This window comes from Myotis yumanensis, unplaced genomic scaffold (genome assembly GCF_028538775.1).
Source record: "Myotis yumanensis isolate MYYU_CA2020_CCGP unplaced genomic scaffold, mMyoYum1.0.hap1 SCAF_16, whole genome shotgun sequence".
In the NCBI taxonomy this organism is placed as follows: Eukaryota; Metazoa; Chordata; class Mammalia; order Chiroptera; family Vespertilionidae; genus Myotis; species Myotis yumanensis.
Window position 1 is genome coordinate 12,572,598 of NW_027223767.1, and position 18,391 is coordinate 12,590,988.

Genomic DNA, 18,391 nt, shown 5'->3' on the forward strand with positions numbered 1-18,391 from the left:
TAGTAATAGGGCTGTGATGTAGAGTATTAGGGGAAATACATTAGATTGGGGTCTTAATAAAAGCCTTCCCAAAAGGTGGCCCTTTAGCTGAGAAGAAACTACCCAACTATCTGGGAGAGAGATAGATGTTCCAGGCAGAGGGAACAGCAAGTACAAAGGCTTTCTTCCTTCCACCTTCCAATTGGATACAATGGCAGGAGCCTTCCAAAATGGTTTCCACCAATTCTGTCCTCACGACGTTGGCTCGTCTGACTTCCCCATCGCAAAATGTCGGTAACTACGGCACCAATACAGCGGAATCCTGACTCTTCCCCCTCTCCTTTCCAACAGCCTCCGCCCGCCGGCACATTGCTTGCCCTTACTTGTCATGGCTACCGTCCAGCTTTGTGCCAGTAGTCTCGCGGGGGTTGCTGGGATTGGGATTTCCCCACATCCCATGTGCTCGGACTGGCGCTAAAAGTTTTGAGCTCAAAAGTCCAAAGCCACGGTCCTGGACACAGGTGTTCCCTGGGCCCCCGGGGTCACCCGGCTTCCGGCCTCGGAGCGTGCTTCCCAGGCCGGTGAGACGCTCCCCGAAGCTCAGGTAAGCTCTTGGCAGTGTGATAAGTCCTCTCTGAGTCCAGGAGCTCCCGACCCCGGGTATTTTCAGCGAGGGAGGTGTGGTGCCGGGGACCTGGCGATTTGGCCGGGGGTTCGGGGAAGAGGAGAAGCTTGGCTGGCGGCTTTGTTGGCAGGTCGGGGTGTAGATAATGAGGATGTTGGGAACCTGAACACCTGGGCGGGGGAGTGGAACTTGGGGGAACTTTCCGCTGGCCTAAGGGGTTCTTCCCGACCCACCCATTCCTGTCCCCATGCCAGGGCCGGGAGCGGGGAATCGTTAAGTAACACGGTCTGGAACTCCCGGCTCTAGATTTTATTTTTTTATTGTCTAAAGTTTTACATGTCTCCTTTTTCCCTGATTGACACCACCACCACCACCCCCAGCCCTTCCCACCCGGGGCATGCCCCCATTGCTCCAGTGTTTCTGTCCACTGTTTATGCTAATGTGCATGCATACCAGTCCTTTGGTTGCTCTCTAACCCCCCCTCCCCTCCCTTGCCATTTGTCTCTGGATCTATTCTTGTTCATCAAATTATGTTGCCGGCTCTAGATTTTAGAGTCCAGGGTGCCCTAGTGAAATCTCCGATTGCATTCTGAAATGATTATTCGGGGCGATCTGAGCGCCCACGCTGCTAAGGCAGGTCTCATAACTTCCGGACCTTTGTCCTCCCTGGAATAATTTTCCCAACCGGCTCTGCTAGACGAAGAAAATCCAATCAAATACTGTCAGTCGTGGAAGTGGGCAATGCGAAAGGAGAGGTTTGCCCGCGAAACGCGCGTTCTTTATCCGGGTCTGAGAGGCCCGGAAGCCCTGTTATTGTTTGGCTCTACTTGTACCTGTCTGCCACTGGCAGGACCACTTCCGGTTTCTTCCTTGGGGCAGCTCATATTTACCCGATGGAAGGGAACGAGAAAGAGAGAAAATGCCTTTTAAACTCGTTCCGATGACCTGTGGAGGGAAGCCGATAACCCCCTCCTGTATTTTCTCTTTTTTCTTCCTGGACTACTTAATCACGGCTTGCAGGGAGGACGGGCGTGTCTTTGTTTTGATGCAGATCTCTACCCCTCCCCCTCTCCGAATGGTGTGCTCCGCCCTGGGCGCCTACCGTCTGGGAGGGCGCTACCATTGCGCGGGAGGGGTTTTATTTGTTTGTTCCTTCGTTTGTTTGTTTTTAAGTGTGCGCAGGGCAACCCCTGGGTATTTTCGCGAATGAGTACGTTTGAGAATTAAACGATGAAAGAGTGTAACGACGGTTAATTTGTGGCGGAGAAACAACTTGTATGCGGTTTGGACTAAGCCATTCCGACTCCGGACGCAGACTGAACGTCGTGAAAGCGGAAGGGGCGGCCCGCGGTCCCGGCTGCAGCGCGCGGGTCCGGCTAGTTGCTGCCCGCGAGAGGCAGAGCCCCGCCAACCCCAAGCTTAACCGTGTCCCCCGTATCGTCACCCCTCAATATGCGATCATGCTTTTCCAGTCGCTGACGACGCACCTGCTAAAAACCAGGCGCTGCGCGCACCCAATGTGTTTTTTTAATAAATTGAGGGCGCATTCATACCCACTGCGATTAGATGAGTTTTGGCATCTAACCACCGTGTAACGCCTTTCAAAATAGAATATTGTCATCGTCCCAGAGAAGTTTCTCATGCCTCTTCCCAGTGTCTTCTCTGACCCCCACCTTTATTTTTATTTCTGTTTAGAGAACTTAATATAAATGGAGTCATAACAGTATGTGCTTCTTTGTGTCAGGCTTCTTCAGCATGATTTTTGTGAAACTCATCCCTCTTATTGCATGTATTGGTAGAGTACCAGTATTTTGATACATTTTTTATTTAGTATGTGACATTGGATTGTTTATTCTCATTTTGATGGCCTCTTGAGTTGTTTCTTGGTTGGGGTTATTTTGAATAAAGCTATTAACTTTTTTTAACTTAATGTCTGTTTTAAAATATATTTTATTGATTTTTAGAGGAAGAAGGGAGAGGGATAGAGAGAAACATCAATGATGAGAGAGAAACATTGTTGGGCTGCCTCCTTCGTGGCCCCTACTGGAGATGGAGCGAGCCATCTGGGCATGTGCCCTGACCAGGAATCCGACGGTGGTCTCCTGGTTCATAGGTCATTGCTCAACCAACAACTGAGCCACACCTTCCAGGCGCTATTAATATTCTTGCTCAGTTCTTTTTGTGGTCATAGGTTTTCGTGTTTCTTGTTATAAGAAAATTATAATTTTCAAAGTAGTTGTACCATTAACAGTTGGCATGTGCTTATTGGCCATTCCTATGTCATGTGAAGTGGCTCTTCAAGTCTTTTCCCCATTTTTAAAATTGGTTTGTTTGCTCTTTTTTTTTTTAACTATTGATTCGTAGTATTTTACATATTTTGGATATGGATATCTTTTGTCTGATACAGGGAGCTTTTTTCCTTTTTAAAAAATTTTTACAATAGAGGAGAAAAGGGGGCATCAGTAATACTTTCAACAATAAAGAAAAAATTGTTTAATATATTTTTATTTATTTCAGAGAGGGGGAGAGAGATAGAAACATCAATGAAGAGAGAATTATCAATCGGCTGCCTCCTGCACACCCCACTCTGGGGATTGAGGGCACAACCGGGGCATGTGTCCTGACTGGGAATCAAACCATGACCTCCTGGTTGACACTCAACCATTGAGCCACACTGGCCGTGCAACAATAAAGATAAATTTTTAAGTTTTTTTTATTCGTTGATTTTGCAGAGAGGTGGGGAAGGAAAGAGAAACATGTATTTACGCATTCGTTGGTTGATTCTTGTATGATCCCTGGGCAGGGATCTTACTCGCCACCTTGGGGTATTGGGGTGACACTCTGACCAACAGAGCTGATACATGTATTTCCTACTGACCTGTTGCTTGTCTAGAGGAGGAGAGTCATCATTTTAAGTGTTTGCTGTTACCTGTTTAGGAAATCTTATCTCAAGGTCATGAAAGATACTCTTGTACACTTTCTCACATATTGTCTTCTATAACCTTGATAGTTTTCGGTTTTGGTTTTTGTTTTTCTATGTGGATATCCACTTGTTCTAGCTCCACTTTTTGAAATAGCCTTTCTTTCTCCCACCGAACTGCTTTTAATTGAAGTGTTTGGTCCATTTACATTTAATGCAGTTATTGTGAGGTTTGGGTTAAGTCTGCTGTCTTAATGCTCTTTTCTGTCTGTTTTATTCTTGATGGGGGCTAAAAAAATATTAATACCTCAGACACACACAGGGAGAAGGCCATGTGATGGATGAAAACAGAGATGAGAGGGATGCATCTACAAGTCAAGGAACACCAAGGATTGCCAGAGACCACCAGCAATTAGAAGAGAGGTATTGAACACATTCTCCCTAGAGCCTCCAGGAGGAAACAGCTCTGCCAACATCATGATTCTGGGCCTCTGGCTTCCAGAACTATGAGACGATAAAGTTCTGTTGTTTTAAGCCAAAAAAAAATCTGAAATTAATACCTTTCCTCCCACCTTCTAAGTTCTAGCTGAGCTAATAATTAAATTGAGACAGATTAACAGAAGAAAAATCAAAGTTTTAATGCATGTGCATGGGGGAATTCACATAAGACACTTTGGAGAAAAAGGAGGCGGGTATTATGTTTCATAAATGAGAATGGGTGAATCTGGAAGAGTGGAACATCCATGAGGCAGAACATACAGCAAGAATTTTCCTGCGAGGCAACTCTGAGATAACGGAACACAGCCAGTGTCTATCTAGCTAACAGGCCCCTTCCTGCAGCCCTCTTATTCACCATGCTTAGTTCAAATTCGGCTAAGGAGAACATTCCAAGACAGCCGTGGGCAAACTATGGCCCGCGGGCCGGATCCGGCCCGTTTGAAATGAATAAAACTAAAAAAAAAAAAAAAAGACCATACCCTTTTGTGTAATGATGTTTACTTTGAATTTATATTAGTTCACACAAACACTCCATCCATGCTTTTGTTCCGGCCCTCCGGTCCATTTTAAGAACCCATTGTGGCCCTCGAGTCAAAAAGTTTGCCCACCCCTGTTCTAAGATCTCCTTCCTGAAGCAGGTGTTTCTGTTTGAATCTCTTGGACAGACAAGGGTTAGGGTCAAAAGTTCTGAGTCTTGTTTCTTAATAAACAGCTTAAAATCAATATCCCCAAAAAAGGAAGCTTCAGGGTGGGGAAACTTTGGTTCCCTGCCTTTGCTTCAAACATTTGACGAAATACTACCAATCTGTAATTATAAAGGAGGTGACGTTGTCCAACTCATTTTTGTGAGGTGAGGATAATCTTGATAACAAGCCCAAATCAAGGATGTTACAAGAAAAGAAAATTAGACCAATATTACTATTAGCATATATGTGCACAATCTTACACATTTTAGCAAATCGAACCTGATAATATACAAAAATGACCAAGTGAAGTTTATCCCTGACTGCAATGTTGATTTAACATTCAAAAATCAGTGTAATGTGCCATGTTAGCAGATTGATGGATTAAAAACCCTATGATTGCCCTGGCCAGTGTGGCCCAGTTGGTTGGGCGCCATCTCATGCACTGAAAGTTTGCTGGTTCGATTCCCGTTCAGGGCACATGCCTTGGTTCTGGCTCAATCCCCATTTGCGGGGGGGGGGGGGGGGGGGGCGGGCATGCAGGAGGCAGCAAACCAATGTTGTACTCTCACACATCAATGTTTCTCTTGCTTCCTCTCTATTTAAAAATCAATAAACTATTCTTTAAAATCCAATAATCATTTTAACAGATGCATAAGAAGCAGATGACAATATGCAACAGCTCTTTGTGATTTTTTAAAAATACGTTTTTATTGCTTTTTAGAGGGATGGGGATAGAGAGAGAAACATCATCGATCGGCTGCTTCCTGCACGTCCCCTACTGGGGATCAAGCCCATAACCAGGTATGTGCCCTGACCAGGAATCGAACCCTTAAAGAAAAACCGACCTCCCAGCAAACTAAAAACAGGAAGCTTCCTCAGTCTGATAAAGGTCACCCCCAATCAAGTTACCATTAGCAATATAGAGTGGGGCCTTGACTTACGAGTTTATTTCGTTCTGTGACGGAGCTCGTAACTCAAATTACTCGTATGTCAAATCATAAAGTGAACGAGTGAGACACGTGATGCTGGACTGATGTTGTGCGTTCACTGTGACGTTCACTGCGCCAACTAGCAGTGGGCTATCTGAAGCTGGCTCGTAACCCAAATTTTAGCTTGCAACTCAAAGCAAAAAATCAGCCGAGAGAGAGAGAGAGAGAGAGAGAGAGAGAGAGAGAGACAGCTCGTATCTCGAAAAACTCGTTAGTTGGGACACTCGTAAGACAAGGCCCCACTGTACATAACTAGAGGCCTGGTGCACAAAATTTGTGTACAGGAGGGGGGGTCCCTCAGCCTGGCCGGCGCCCTCTCGCAGTCCAGGAGTCTTTGGAGGATGTCCAGCTGACGGCAGTTGGACATCCTTAATGCTGCTATGCTTGCCAGCCATGAGCCCAGCATCTGGCTGAGAGGTGCTCCCCCTGTGGGAGCATACTGACCACCTGGTGCAGCTCCTGTATTGAGCATCTGCCCCCTGGTGGTCAGTGCACGTCATAGCGAGTGTTTGAGCAGTCGACTATCTGCCTCCTGGTGGTCAGTACATGTCATAGCAACTGGTTGAGTGGCCTTAGCATATTAGGCTTTTATTATATAGAATAGTGACAGGCTTAATGCTTTTCCTCTAAGATCAGGAACTAGTAAAGGATTCCACTCTCGCCACTTCAGCATTATATAGGCAAAAAAAAAATAAGTAGCCTGGCCAGCGTGGCTCAGTGGTTGAGCATCAACCTATGAACGGGGAGGTCAGGGTTCGGGTCCCAGTCAGGGCACATGCCCAAGTGGTGGGCTTGCTCCCCAGTGTGGGACATGCAGGAGGCAGCAATCAGTGACTCATCATTGATGTTTCTCTCTCTTTCCCTCTCCCTTCCTCTCTGAAACCAATAAAAATATTTTTTTAAAATAAGTAAACATTATTATTGGAAAGGAAGAAATAAAACTGTTTTACTCACAAATGGCGTGATTGTATACACAAAAAATCTTAACAGAAAATTATTTTAAAATCATCAGAACTAGCAAGTGATTATAACAGGATCACAAGTTTCAAAGGCAGTATAAATAAATTGTATTTCTGTATAATAGCAACCATTGAATCTGAGCTCGAAAAATGAATTTTAAAATAGCATCCAAAACTTGGCATATTCAGGGGTAATTTAACAAGTGATGGACAAAAGCTCTGCGTTATAAACTGCAAAATATTGCTGATGCCTGGTCGGTGTGGTTCAGCATCGACCTATAAACCAGGAGATCATGGGTTCGATTTCTGGTCAGAGCACATGCCCAGGTTTCTGGCTCAATCCTCAGTAGGGGGCGTGCAGGAGGCAGCCAATCAATGATTCTACGTATTTCATTATTGATGTTTCCCTTCCTCTTTCTGACATTAACAAAAACATATATATGTATGTATATATCCTAGCAGGCTTTTTGTAGAAATTCACAAGTGGATTCCAAAATGAAAGAGTAGTACAAAGTTAAAGATTAAAGCTACAAAAGGATAACCAGCGAACAGAGTCCAGCTCAGGGAAAGACACATAAGTGTAGTCAAATGATTTTTGACCAAGGCCCCAAAGTGAATCTGGGAAAGAGGTTATTTTTCTTTTTTTAGATTTTCTTATTTTGGAAAAATGCAGACAAGTACGAGAATAACAACACTCATTTCCACCAAATAATTATTTTGTCTTTTTTGTATCCATATTTTAATTGCACAACTAATATATGGGTAAGCTCTTTATTTCATTTTTCTTTGTTAATAAAGCTAAAATCCCCAGCCCCATGAGCAAACATATCCCCTCTCTGAGACATTATCATAGTTTTGTGAATTTATTCTTTTTGCTTGTCTTTCAGATTTTAACATACGTATGATTTTAAGCAATAAATAGTTGTTTTGCATTTTTAATGTGCATAAACTACTTACATTACCGTGTTTTGCTATTTTCTAGCAAACTGTATTTTTCACTCACCATGTTTCTGAGTTATATCAAGTTACACATACAGAAAATTTATTTTCATAAACTCTGTACTGAGTTTCTCTTGTGAGTGTATCACATTTAACTAGCCATTCCTGCCCTGGCCCATTGGTTCAGTTAATTGGAGCTTAGTCCCATACAGCAAAAGGTTGCAAGTTCAATTCCCAGTCAGGGCACATACCTACTGTCGGTACTCACGGGAGGCAGTGAATCCATGTTTCTCTCACATCGATGTTTCTCCCTCTTTCTCTAAAATCAATTTTAAAAAACACACCACATATCCTCAGGTAAAGATTGGAAGATAATAATAGCCCTAGCCGGTTTTGCTCAGTGGATAGAGTTTTGACCTGAGGACTGAAGGGTCTCGGGTTCAGTTCCCATCAAGGGCACCTACCTTGGTTGCAGGTTCCAGGTCCAGGCAGGCGCATGCAGGAGGCAGCCAGTCAATGTTTCTCTGTCTCACGCCCTCCCTTCCACTCTCTAGAAGTCATTGGGAAAATATCCTTGGGTGAGGATTAACAAAAATAGTAATTTAGCCATTTCCTACTGGTGGGTAGTAATGTTCCTTGTCACCTGCCATTAGGAACAACACTGACATGAATTTTTGTGCAAGACTCCTGCTGCGCCCAAACAACCATTTTCCTAGGAGCCTAACTGGCAGTGGTCTTGCTAAGTAGTACAATGTGTGTCTTCCAGATTCAAATTTTTTTACACCAGACGCTGGATGAAGCCTTGGGAGCACAATTATTTAGACTCTATTTGGATTTTAGATCTTTCGTGGAGTCTAGTAGTCCCTGGCCCTCCCCCTAGAGCAGTGATGGCGAACCTTTTGAGCTCGGCGTGTCAGCATTTTGAAAAACCCTAACTTAACTCTGGTGCCGTGTCACATATAGAAGTTTTTTGATATTTATTTTATATATTTAAATGCCATTTAACAAAGAAAAATCAACCAAAAAGTGAGTTCACGTGTCACCTCTGACACGTGTGTCATAGGTTCGCCATCACTGGCCTAGAGAGCTTTCTGAGCTTGGCTGACAATGCCTGTAACTTTAGTTCCCTCAGCTGGTGATGATACCTATCTTGGCTTTTTGAGAGGATTAAAGGGATGAGCCACTGAAAGCATTGGACCTGTGAGCAGCAGCCATTGTTAGGGTAGTTGTCTGACCTGCCCTCGTAGTCCTGAGTCCATCGCCTCCCCACTGGGACTGCCTGTGTAAACATCCTTCCTCCTCAACCTCTGGAAGGTTTGGTTCAGCTTCTGACGGTTTTAGTATCCTGGCCTCCTAATGCACATGCCACATGCCCGTAGGAAGTACCCACTCCCCAAAGGTTTCCCAGGACAACTGCGCCTGCTTTTTTTTTTTAAATATATTTTATTGATTTTTTACAGAGAGGAAGGGAGAGGGATAGAGAGTTAGAAACATCAATGAGAGAGAAACATTGATCAGCTGCCTCCTGCACATCTCCTACTGGGGATGTACCTGCAACCCAGGTACATGCCCTTGACCGGAATCGAACCTGGGACCTTTCAGTCCGCAGGCCGACGCTCTATCCCCTGAGCCAAACCGGTTTCAGCCTGAGGATGTTTATATTCAACTACAGCAGTGGTTCTCAACTTGTGGTTCGCGACCCCTTTGGCAGTCGAACGACCCTTTCACAGGAGTCGCCTAAGACCATCCTGCATATCAGATATTTACAGTTATGAAGTAGCAACGAAAATAATTTTATGGTTGGGTCCCAACATGAGGAACTGTATTTAAAGGGCCAGAAGGTTGAGAACCACTGAACTAGAAAACAAATGCACAAGGAAAGGTATCAGACCTAATGAGTGCCATGAGAATTAAGAGGGTGGCAGAGTTTGGCGAGCGGTCGTTGAGTGGTCTGGGAAAATATCCCCGAGGAGGTTTTCAATTTGAGCTCTGCAGTGATGGCACAGCCAGTGTTCCCAGTAGAGGGAACCAACAGTTAGGTGAACTGGGGAGTGTTAGAAGGGCAGCTGCAGCCAGGGTAGCCCGAGCCTCGGAAGGGGAGCGTGCTGGGAGATGAGATCAGAGAAGCAGGCAGGGGCCTGGTCATGGGGGTCGGAAAGCATGCACTCCTTCAGGAAGCTTTGCGATGAAGCGGGTCGAGGGAGGCGTCTTCCCCCAGATGGCGGGAGTGGGCTGAGAGCTACTGCATCCTCAGCAGGAAGGAAGGCAGAAGTAAGGGTACAGTTCCCAGGAAGGCTTGTGGATTCATCGGTGGGAAGATTGGAAGTCCCTCTCTGGTTATTTTTTTATTTTATTTTTTTCTCAGGCAAGTGTATAGTAAGGCTGGTGAGAGGTGGGTTGTGATAAAGGATTTGAAGAAAGAAGTAGTGAACGAGCCCTGCTCCTCGGGAAGTCGGGGGGCGCCTATGTGTCAGACCCTGATATGGTGTTGGGCGTGTTGCATGCTGGATCCTCACTTTTCCTCCCCCCACCGCAGCCACACTGCCTTCCAGGGAGCTGCAATGGATGACCAACAGCCAGAAGTCATGGACCCCCCTCTGAGTCAGGAGACATTTTCAGACTTGTGGAATTTGTGAGTAGAGGTCTCTTGGGAGGGGCATGTTCACTGCCCACCCTCTGATAACCACTGCCCCCCACCCCCCCGTGCGCCTTTCCCCCCCCCCCCCCCCCTCATTCCCCAGCTCCCTAGGAGTAGAGGCCTGTAGAAAGCGAGAACCAATACTGACTTTCTTACCACTCTTGTCTTTCAGACTTCATGACAATGATCTGGTAAGGACTAGGGATGGGGAGGGACCAGGGGCCACAGGGCAACAGCCTGGGGACCTAGCCCTCTGACTCGTTTTCCTCATGCACAGAATCCTGAGGACTCCCAGGCAGTGGGTGGACTGGGCTGCATGCCCTTCGACCTCGAAGACTGTCTGGCCAATGATCCAAATGAAGCCTCCAGTATGGCAACAACTCCCGCACCAGCAGCGGCTGTCCCAGCACCAGCCACCCCCTGGACCCTGTCATCCTCTGTCCCCTCCCCGAAGACCTATCCTGGTAGCTATGGCTTCCGTTTAGAATTCCTGAAATCTGGGACAGCCAAGTCTGTAACCTGCACGGTCAGTGGCCCTGGGAGGCTGGCTTCCATGTGACAGTTCAATGCCTGACCATATCCCCCTGAGTTTTTCTATTCAGAACACTAGAATCTCTCTCACCCTTTGGCTTGTCTTTCTACATTCTACCTGTTCAGTCTGTGACCTTGACCTCTGTCCCAAAGTTGAATTCGCTCCCTTGACCTTGGGCGTCATGCTCTCAGCATCTCTCATGAGGCCAGGGAACTTTTCTTTCTCTCTTCGCCCTCTTTCATTCCTTAGCTTTTGTAAATTAGCTCCTGGGACACAGGTCTCCAACTCTGCCATCCCTAGCCACCCTCCCCACACAGTACATGGTTTTCAGTTGGTGCTTAAGCAGGGCTTGTCCCCTGACCTCCTGTTCCTTCTTTCTCCTTTTCCTACAGTACTCCCCTATCCTCAACAAGCTGTTTTGCCAGATGGCAAAGACCTGCCCGGTGCAGCTGTGGGTCAACTCCCCACCCCCGCTCAGCTCCCGGGTCCGTGCCATGGCCATCTACAAGAAGTCCGAGCACATGACGGAGGTCGTGCGGCGCTGCCCCCACCATGAGCGCTGCTCTGACTATAGTGACGGTGAGAGTCGGGCTGCAGATGGGACAGGGCTGTGGCCCAGAGTCCTCAGGTGCCTGATTCTTTCCTAATTGCTCTTAGGTCTGGCTCCTCCTCATCACCTTATCCGGGTGGAAGGGAATTTGCGTGCCGAGTATTTGGATGACCCAAACACTTTCCGACATAGTGTGGTGGTGCCCTATGAGCCGCCTGAGGTCTGGTTTGGCAACTGGGGTCTCTGGGAGCCGGGCGGGGGGGGAGGGGGGGCGGTTAGAAGGGTTTGTCAGTGGCTGCCCAGCTGGGATGTGTGCAGAGCAGCAGATGGGCGATTGCCATTCCACAGCTGCGGAACTGTAGCTCACAGAGGCTGCAGGCTTCAGGGCTGGGTGACCTCACCTGGGGCCTCTGTTTTCTCCCAGGTGGGCTCCGACTACGCCACCATTCACTACAACTTCATGTGTAACAGCTCCTGCATGGGGGGCATGAACCGGCGGCCCATCCTCACCATCATCACTCTGGAAGATTCCAAGTAGGGACTCGAACACCGCCCTTTATGCTGGCATGCGCCTCCCTAGCCTCTTCCTGTCTCTCCCCTGCGCCCTGCCCCTCCACCGTTTCTCCAGGACTACCAGCCATCCTTCCCTCTCCCATTCCTGTATGTAGAACCTCCTTGTTGCTCCCCCCGTTTTCTTTTCTCTGGCTTTGCAACCTCTAACCTGTGGCTTCTCCATAGGCCTGGCCCTGGAGCTTAGGCTCCACATGGGACGAAGGTGGTTGGGAGTAGGTGGGGCCTGGTTTACAGGTAGTGCCCACCTTCTTACTGCCTCCTGCTTCCCTCTCCTTGCCTGGGTAGTGGTAATCTGCTGGGACGAAACAGCTTTGAGGTGCGTATTTGTGCCTGTCCTGGGAGAGACCGGCGCACAGAGGAAGAAAATTTCCGCAAGAAGGGGGAGCCGAGTCCCAAGCAGCCTCCTGGGAGTCCCAAGCAGCCCCCTGGGAGCACTAAGCGAGGTAATAAGCAAGCAGGGCGAGGGGAAGTGGAGGAGGGAGAGAGGGTGTAATTCTGCCCAGGTTCACCCTTCTCACCCTTCCTTACCTCTTTCCCAGCACTGCCCACCAACACTGACCCCTCTCCTCCGCCAAAGAAGCCAGCGGATGAAGAATATTTCACCCTGCAGGTACCACGTCTGGGAAAGGGAGATGGGCAGTCTCTTGCCCCTACTTGGTGGGATCGGATAAGGGCATAAAAGATGTGAATGTTGCACCTGTGAGGGTGGGCCCATCTATCCTTTCTCTGGTCTTGACCCACGGTCTTGAGATTAAGTTTCAACTTGAGCATGTGGGTGTGTCTAGTAGAAACGTAATGAGCCTGGAATGAAGTTGCTTCCAACTTTGAAGGCAAGGACCATGTGTGAGTCATCTCTGCAGCCCCAGCATCTAGCAAAATATCGGCACCTTTGTTCAGGCTCAACACGTGCACTGAACGATTAAGTTGGAGGAAAAGGAACTTTATTTAAGGCCCAGCCAGAAAGAAGCCTGAGAGGTTTAGTAAAGGAAACGGTTTGCCTTCCCTACCAGCCAAGGAACCATAGTGCCTTCTAGAAGCTGGCAGCAGCCACCTGCTGGTGACCAGCAATGACATCGACTGGGAACTGAATTCTGCCAGTAATCCGGATGATGAGCAAGGCAATGGACTCTCCCTTAGAGCCCCCAGAAGAATGCACCTGCTGCCACCTAGGTTTTTAGCCCGATGAGATCTGTGTCAGATTCATGACATACAGAAAATAATAAAAGTGTGTTGTTTTAAGCCACTTTAAAAAAAAAAATAAGTTTCAAGTCTAGCATTCAAAAATGCTGTTTTCTTCCTGGCTGCTTTCCCTGCAATTAGGGCATTTGCTATTAGGGGGCAGTGGTGCCTAGAGACAATGGCTCCTGGTGATGTCTGATTTCAGGATGCCATCTTGTACCATAACCTACATTTTAAAGCAGTGGTTCTCAACCTTCCTAATGCCGCGACCCTTTAATACAGTTCCTTATGTTGTGGTGACCCCCAACCATAAAATTATTTTCATTGCTACTTCATAACTGTAATGTTGCTACTGTTATGAATCGTAATGTAAATATCTATAGGCTATATGTGTTTTCATTGTTACAAATTGAACATAATGAAAGTATAGTGATTAATCACAAAAACAATATGTAATTATATATGTGTTTTTCGATGGTCCTAGGCGACCCCTGTGAAAGGGTTTTTCGACCCCCAAAGGGGTCGCGACCCACAGGTTGAGAACCGCTGTTTTAAAGGCTCTTTCCAAAGAAAATTTGTTAAGGAGAGCATGAAAATGGTTCTATGACTTGGCCTAATACTTCATTTTCCCCTCCTCCCCTGCCGCAGATCCGTGGGCGTGAACGCTTTGAGACGTTCCGGAAACTGAATGAAGCCTTAGAGCTACAGGACGATGTCCTGGCTGGAAAGGACCCGGGTGGAAGCAAGACTCACTCCGGGTGAGTGACCTGGGTCCCCCTTCAGCCCCACTCCCCTGCAGTCCTCTGTGGGAAGGCCTGGGATTCCATTGTAATCCTGACCTCACGGTAAAAGACAGCTGAATTCTCCCGTTGGCTCCGGGCCCTGCCTGGACGTTCTTTACTCTTCCTCTAGTTGAATCCTATGACCACTTTCCTGCGTCAGGTGGAGCGGTTCACAGGCCCCGATATGAGCATGGATATTTCCTTGCCTTTTCTAGCCACCTCTATCTCAGATCTGGGGCCCCCAGGAGGGGCCTGGTAACCGTGGGGGTGCCGGGCAGAGCCGGGGTGTGGGGTCAGATCTTCGGCCCCGCTGAGAGCTAACAAGTCCTGTGTGGCTTTGTTACCCCCCCTTATCCAGCTCAGTTTCCTCATGTGTCGAATGGGATAAGGGGAGGTTGGGAGTTTAATACAGACAGACAAGTGCCCCTGGTGCTCAGAAAGCATGTCTGCAGTCAATGGTGACTATTTCAACTGAAATTCCCCTTGTTCCAACCTCAGGCCCTTCAAAACCTGGCCGTGGGAGGAGAGGCCCTACACCTCTCACTCTGATGGTGTAATCTCCTCCCTTCCCTCTTCTCTCCACAGCCACCTGAAACCTAAAAAGGGGCAGCCTACCTTACGCCATAAAAAAAGACTCATGTTCAAGAGAGAGGGCCCTGACTCCGACTGACATCCCTGCTTCCTGTCCCCCGTTGACACCCCCACCCTCGTCCCCCTTTTCCTGGTGTATTTTTGGGCTTGGGAGCTTAAACCTCTGCTTGGTACAGATGTGCCTCAGAAACACCCCAGAATTCCGTCAGCTCTGGCTGAGGCCTCCACTACAGAAGCTGGCCTGCACTGCTGCGTTTTGAGGGAAGGTGGAGGGAGCTGAGATGTTTCAGCTTAACTTTTAAGGTCTTTACTCTGAAGACCATTTGGGGGAGGTAGGAAACGTTCCTAACCTCATTGTCCACATTGACAGAATGTCGATAATCATACCTGCCCTACGGGGCTTACTGTGAGGGTTAATGAAATGATGGATGTTTGGGACCAGGCTCCCTCAGAGGTTCTGGTTCCTGCCCCTGTTTGACTGGACAGCTAGTTAAGAGGAGGGAACTTCTAAATCCCGTCTCTGCTGGCCTGGCCAACTCCTGTCTGAAGTCGGGGAACCTCACCACCTAAAAGGAGATCACATCTCATCCCGCACCCTGGAGGGCCCCACCTCCAGTGTAGGATCCGTATCTTCCAAGATCTGTTTTACTTCCCCCAAATGCTCAGGGTCAATTTCCTCTACAGTTGGAAAGGCACATCTGTACTCCACACCACACCCCTTCCCCTCTTCTCCTTTTATATCACATTTTTTTATATTGGTTTCTTATTTTACAATAAAACTTGCTTCTACCTGTGTGTCTGAGGGTGAGTGCCAGTGCTGGCTGCCTGGGGCCTACAGTGCGGGGGTGAGTTAAGGAGGTGACACTGGGAAGCAGCCACCTGAGTCTCCGGGGAATGTGGGCTGGGGAGCCCCACACCCGGGTTCCAGGAGGAGAACAAAAGCTGGAGACTGGGTCAGTCTGCAGGCTGCATGACAACAAGGGTGGGGGTGAATCCCTAACTCTGTGCCTCCTCCCTCCCTGCCAGGCCTGGCACAGGGTTCTCTCCTGCCCCCTTGTCAGCCACTCACCACGGATTACGGGATTTAAGTGTCGAATTTAGCCAGCCTGAGCCTCTGGGGTAGCCATCTGCTCCACAGGAAAGGGGCAGGATACCTGGATTCCCCAGAGGAGAGAGGGTGGGTGCTATTTGATAATGAGAGCAAGCAGCGAGGGAGGCCTGCTGCCCGGGTCCCCAGGAAGTGGGGGCGGCTAAGGTGAAGGCTGGGATGTGGGGCTGGGGCCTTCCCAGCATCCCCTCATCCTGGGCCTCTTGCCAGGCAGTTGAATGAATTGAAGCTTTAAACTCTGCCAGGAAAACCTTTCAAAGGGCTCGGTCGCCCCCGCCCTGCCCCATCCTGCTGTAGGCTCCCAGGGAGGGGGGCTGGGGGCAAGCTAGCTCTGGCCCAAGCCAGTGCTTAGGGGGTGGCCAGACAATGGGGACACAGCTTGTCCTGCCTCCTCCCTGTGGGCAGAGGGAGACGTGCTAAGGTTTGGAGGGGTTTCTGGCCCGTTGTCCTCTCAGCCTACTAACCAGGCTTCAAGTGCCAGTGGGAGTCCTTTGGCTGTGAAGCCGCTGGCCACCCTGGTCTCAAAACCATTTTTCTCTTAATTGTGAAGGGATGCCAAACACTTCCCGGGAGACCCAGAATTACCATCTCTCCCCACCTACCGGGCTCTTGGCAAACTCATTCCTGTAGACAGTCACCTTGAAGCTCCCTTTCTGATCAGCGTCCAGCGCCATTACTCAGATTTCCCTAGAACGTGTCCCTAGCTATGCTTCATTTCTGCTGTGCTTCAAAAGCAGATCCAGCCCTTGCTCGTGTGGCTCGTTGGCTGAGTGTCGCCCCATGCATTTAAAGGTCGCTGGTTCGATTCCTGGTGAGGGCACAGTACCCAAGTTGTGGTTTGGACCCCAGTCAGGGCATGGTCAGAGCACATGTGGGAGGCAACCTATCAGTGTTTCTCACATTGATATTTCTCTCCCTTCCTCTCTCTAAAATCAATAAAAACTTAAAAAAAAAAAAAAAAAGATCCATTCTGGCTCTGCTGATCCCTTGGTGAGCTGACAGATTACTAAACTGAGAACTCTAAGGTGGATTGTCAGGCCAGCTCTGCTGAGCTGTGTGACTTAATGAGTCCCTAACCTCTCTGGTCCCATCTGTCACTTCACCGTGTTCATTTATCTACCCTTCTAGGCAGTCTGTGCCCATCGCTGTTTCAGCCTGGGGCCCCATGGCAGACATGGCCTCTGTTCTCTCAAGAGCCCAAGCCCTGCCCCACGGGGGTTTGGAGTAAGTTAGGAAACTTGTTTCCCCAATTTCAGGAACACAGGGCACCCAAATCTATGAGACACCCAGGAAAAGTGCTCTGAGGAAAATGTACAACCATGCTTTCATTATTTAGAAAAGATATGAACCTACTAGTAGTAAGCAAGCTTAATTAAAAGGATAAATCCAAGCTAATTAAAAGTGACTTTAAAAAAAGGTTTGTTTTTTTTTTTAACTCAAGCACTTGATTGAGGGGGTAGAGAAAAACAAGAACCAGATGGTCCAATGAGTGGTATTTAAATTGTCCTGGGCCTTAGGGAACGAGTGAAATTTCTAATTCATGTAAAGTGGTTTTAATATTAAATCCTAATAAAGAGCCCTAGCCAGTTTTGCTCAGTGGATTGAGCGTCAGCCCATGGACTAAAGAGTCACGGGTTCAAATCTGGTCAAGGTTACATACCTTACTAGTAGTTGCAGGCTCAATCCCTGGCTGGCCCCAATAGGGGCCGTGTAGAAGGCAACCAATTGATGTGTCTCTCTCACATCCATGTTTCTTTCCCTGTGTCTCTCCCCCTCCCTTAGAATTCAAAAAAGTCAATGGAAAGCCCACCTGGGTTGGCTCAGTGGTTGAGCGTTAACCTATGAACCAGGAGGTCATGGTTCAATTCCTGGTCAGGGCATATGCCTGGGTTTTGGGCTCAATCCCAGATTGTGCAGGAGGCAGCCAATCAATTATTCTCATCATTGATGTTTCTATCTCTCTTCCTTCTCTAAAATCAATTTAAAAGTTTTTTTAAAAACTTGATAAAGATACTAAAAACCTAGAAGCCAAACTTTGGCTGCAATATTTCAAAATAGTACCTATACATTAAGTCTAAAGACTATTAAGGGGAGGGAGGTTTGGGGCTGGGTGGAAAAGGTGAAGGGATTAAAAACAACAACAACCTCGTAACATAGAGACACCAGTGTGATGATTACCAAAGGGGGAGGGGTGGGGAGAGGTAGAAGAGGGTACAGGGGGCATAAATCATAATGGGAGATTGACTTGGGGTGGTGAACACACAATACAATATATAGATGATATTTTATAGAATTATACACCTGAAATCTATTTAATTTTATTAACCAATGTCACCCCAATAAGTTAAAGAAAAAAGATGGGTCCGAGTAACCAAAAAAAAAAAAAATTAACACTAACCAAATAGGGTTTATTCCAGGAGCACAAGGTTGGTTTAATAGAGAATCTATCAACATAATTCATTACATTAACAAATTAATGAAGAAAAATATGATCATATTAACAGATGCTGAAAGGAATTTGATTAAATTTCAGCAGCCATTCTTTAAAAAGCAGTAATGGAATAACAGGAAGTATCCTAATGGTTATACACTAAGATAATTTCAATTAGAATCAAGAACTAAACAGGGCTGCCCACTAACAATTGTTTTAGGACACTCAAGAAGGTAAAAAAAAAAAAAAATCTCTACCTTTTAGATCACATGTGCCTAAAAACTCAAGTCTTAATGGAGATATGATAGAACTAAGAGAATTTAGGAAGGTAGACAGATAATAGAGAAATATTAATGATTGTTAAAAGCAAAAGCACTGAAAAAAACATTCCATTTAAAATAAAAAAAAGCGC

General features: G+C 47.3%; 1 protein-coding gene across 3 annotated transcripts; it reads left to right on the plus strand.

The window, feature by feature from the left end:
- Positions 1–437: 437 nt before the first annotated feature.
- TP53 (tumor protein p53) lies at positions 438–15,235 on the plus strand. 3 transcript variants are annotated; one of them, XM_070393605.1, is made up of 12 exons: positions 438–583; positions 3,847–3,947; positions 10,132–10,227; positions 10,406–10,424; positions 10,511–10,759; positions 11,158–11,344; positions 11,423–11,535; positions 11,740–11,849; positions 12,174–12,331; positions 12,428–12,498; positions 13,716–13,825; positions 14,435–15,235. In XM_070393605.1, the coding sequence occupies exons 2-12, from the start codon at positions 3,862–3,864 to the stop codon at positions 14,517–14,519; spliced, it is 1,284 nt and encodes a 427-aa protein (XP_070249706.1). In that variant the 5' UTR covers positions 438–583; positions 3,847–3,861; the 3' UTR covers positions 14,520–15,235. The 3 variants fall into 3 exon arrangements, with proteins under 3 accessions (XP_070249706.1, XP_070249705.1, XP_070249707.1); XM_070393604.1 differs by having other exon boundaries at positions 438–578; positions 3,832–3,947; XM_070393606.1 differs by lacking the exon at positions 3,847–3,947.
- The last annotated feature ends 3,156 nt before the right edge of the window (positions 15,236–18,391 follow it).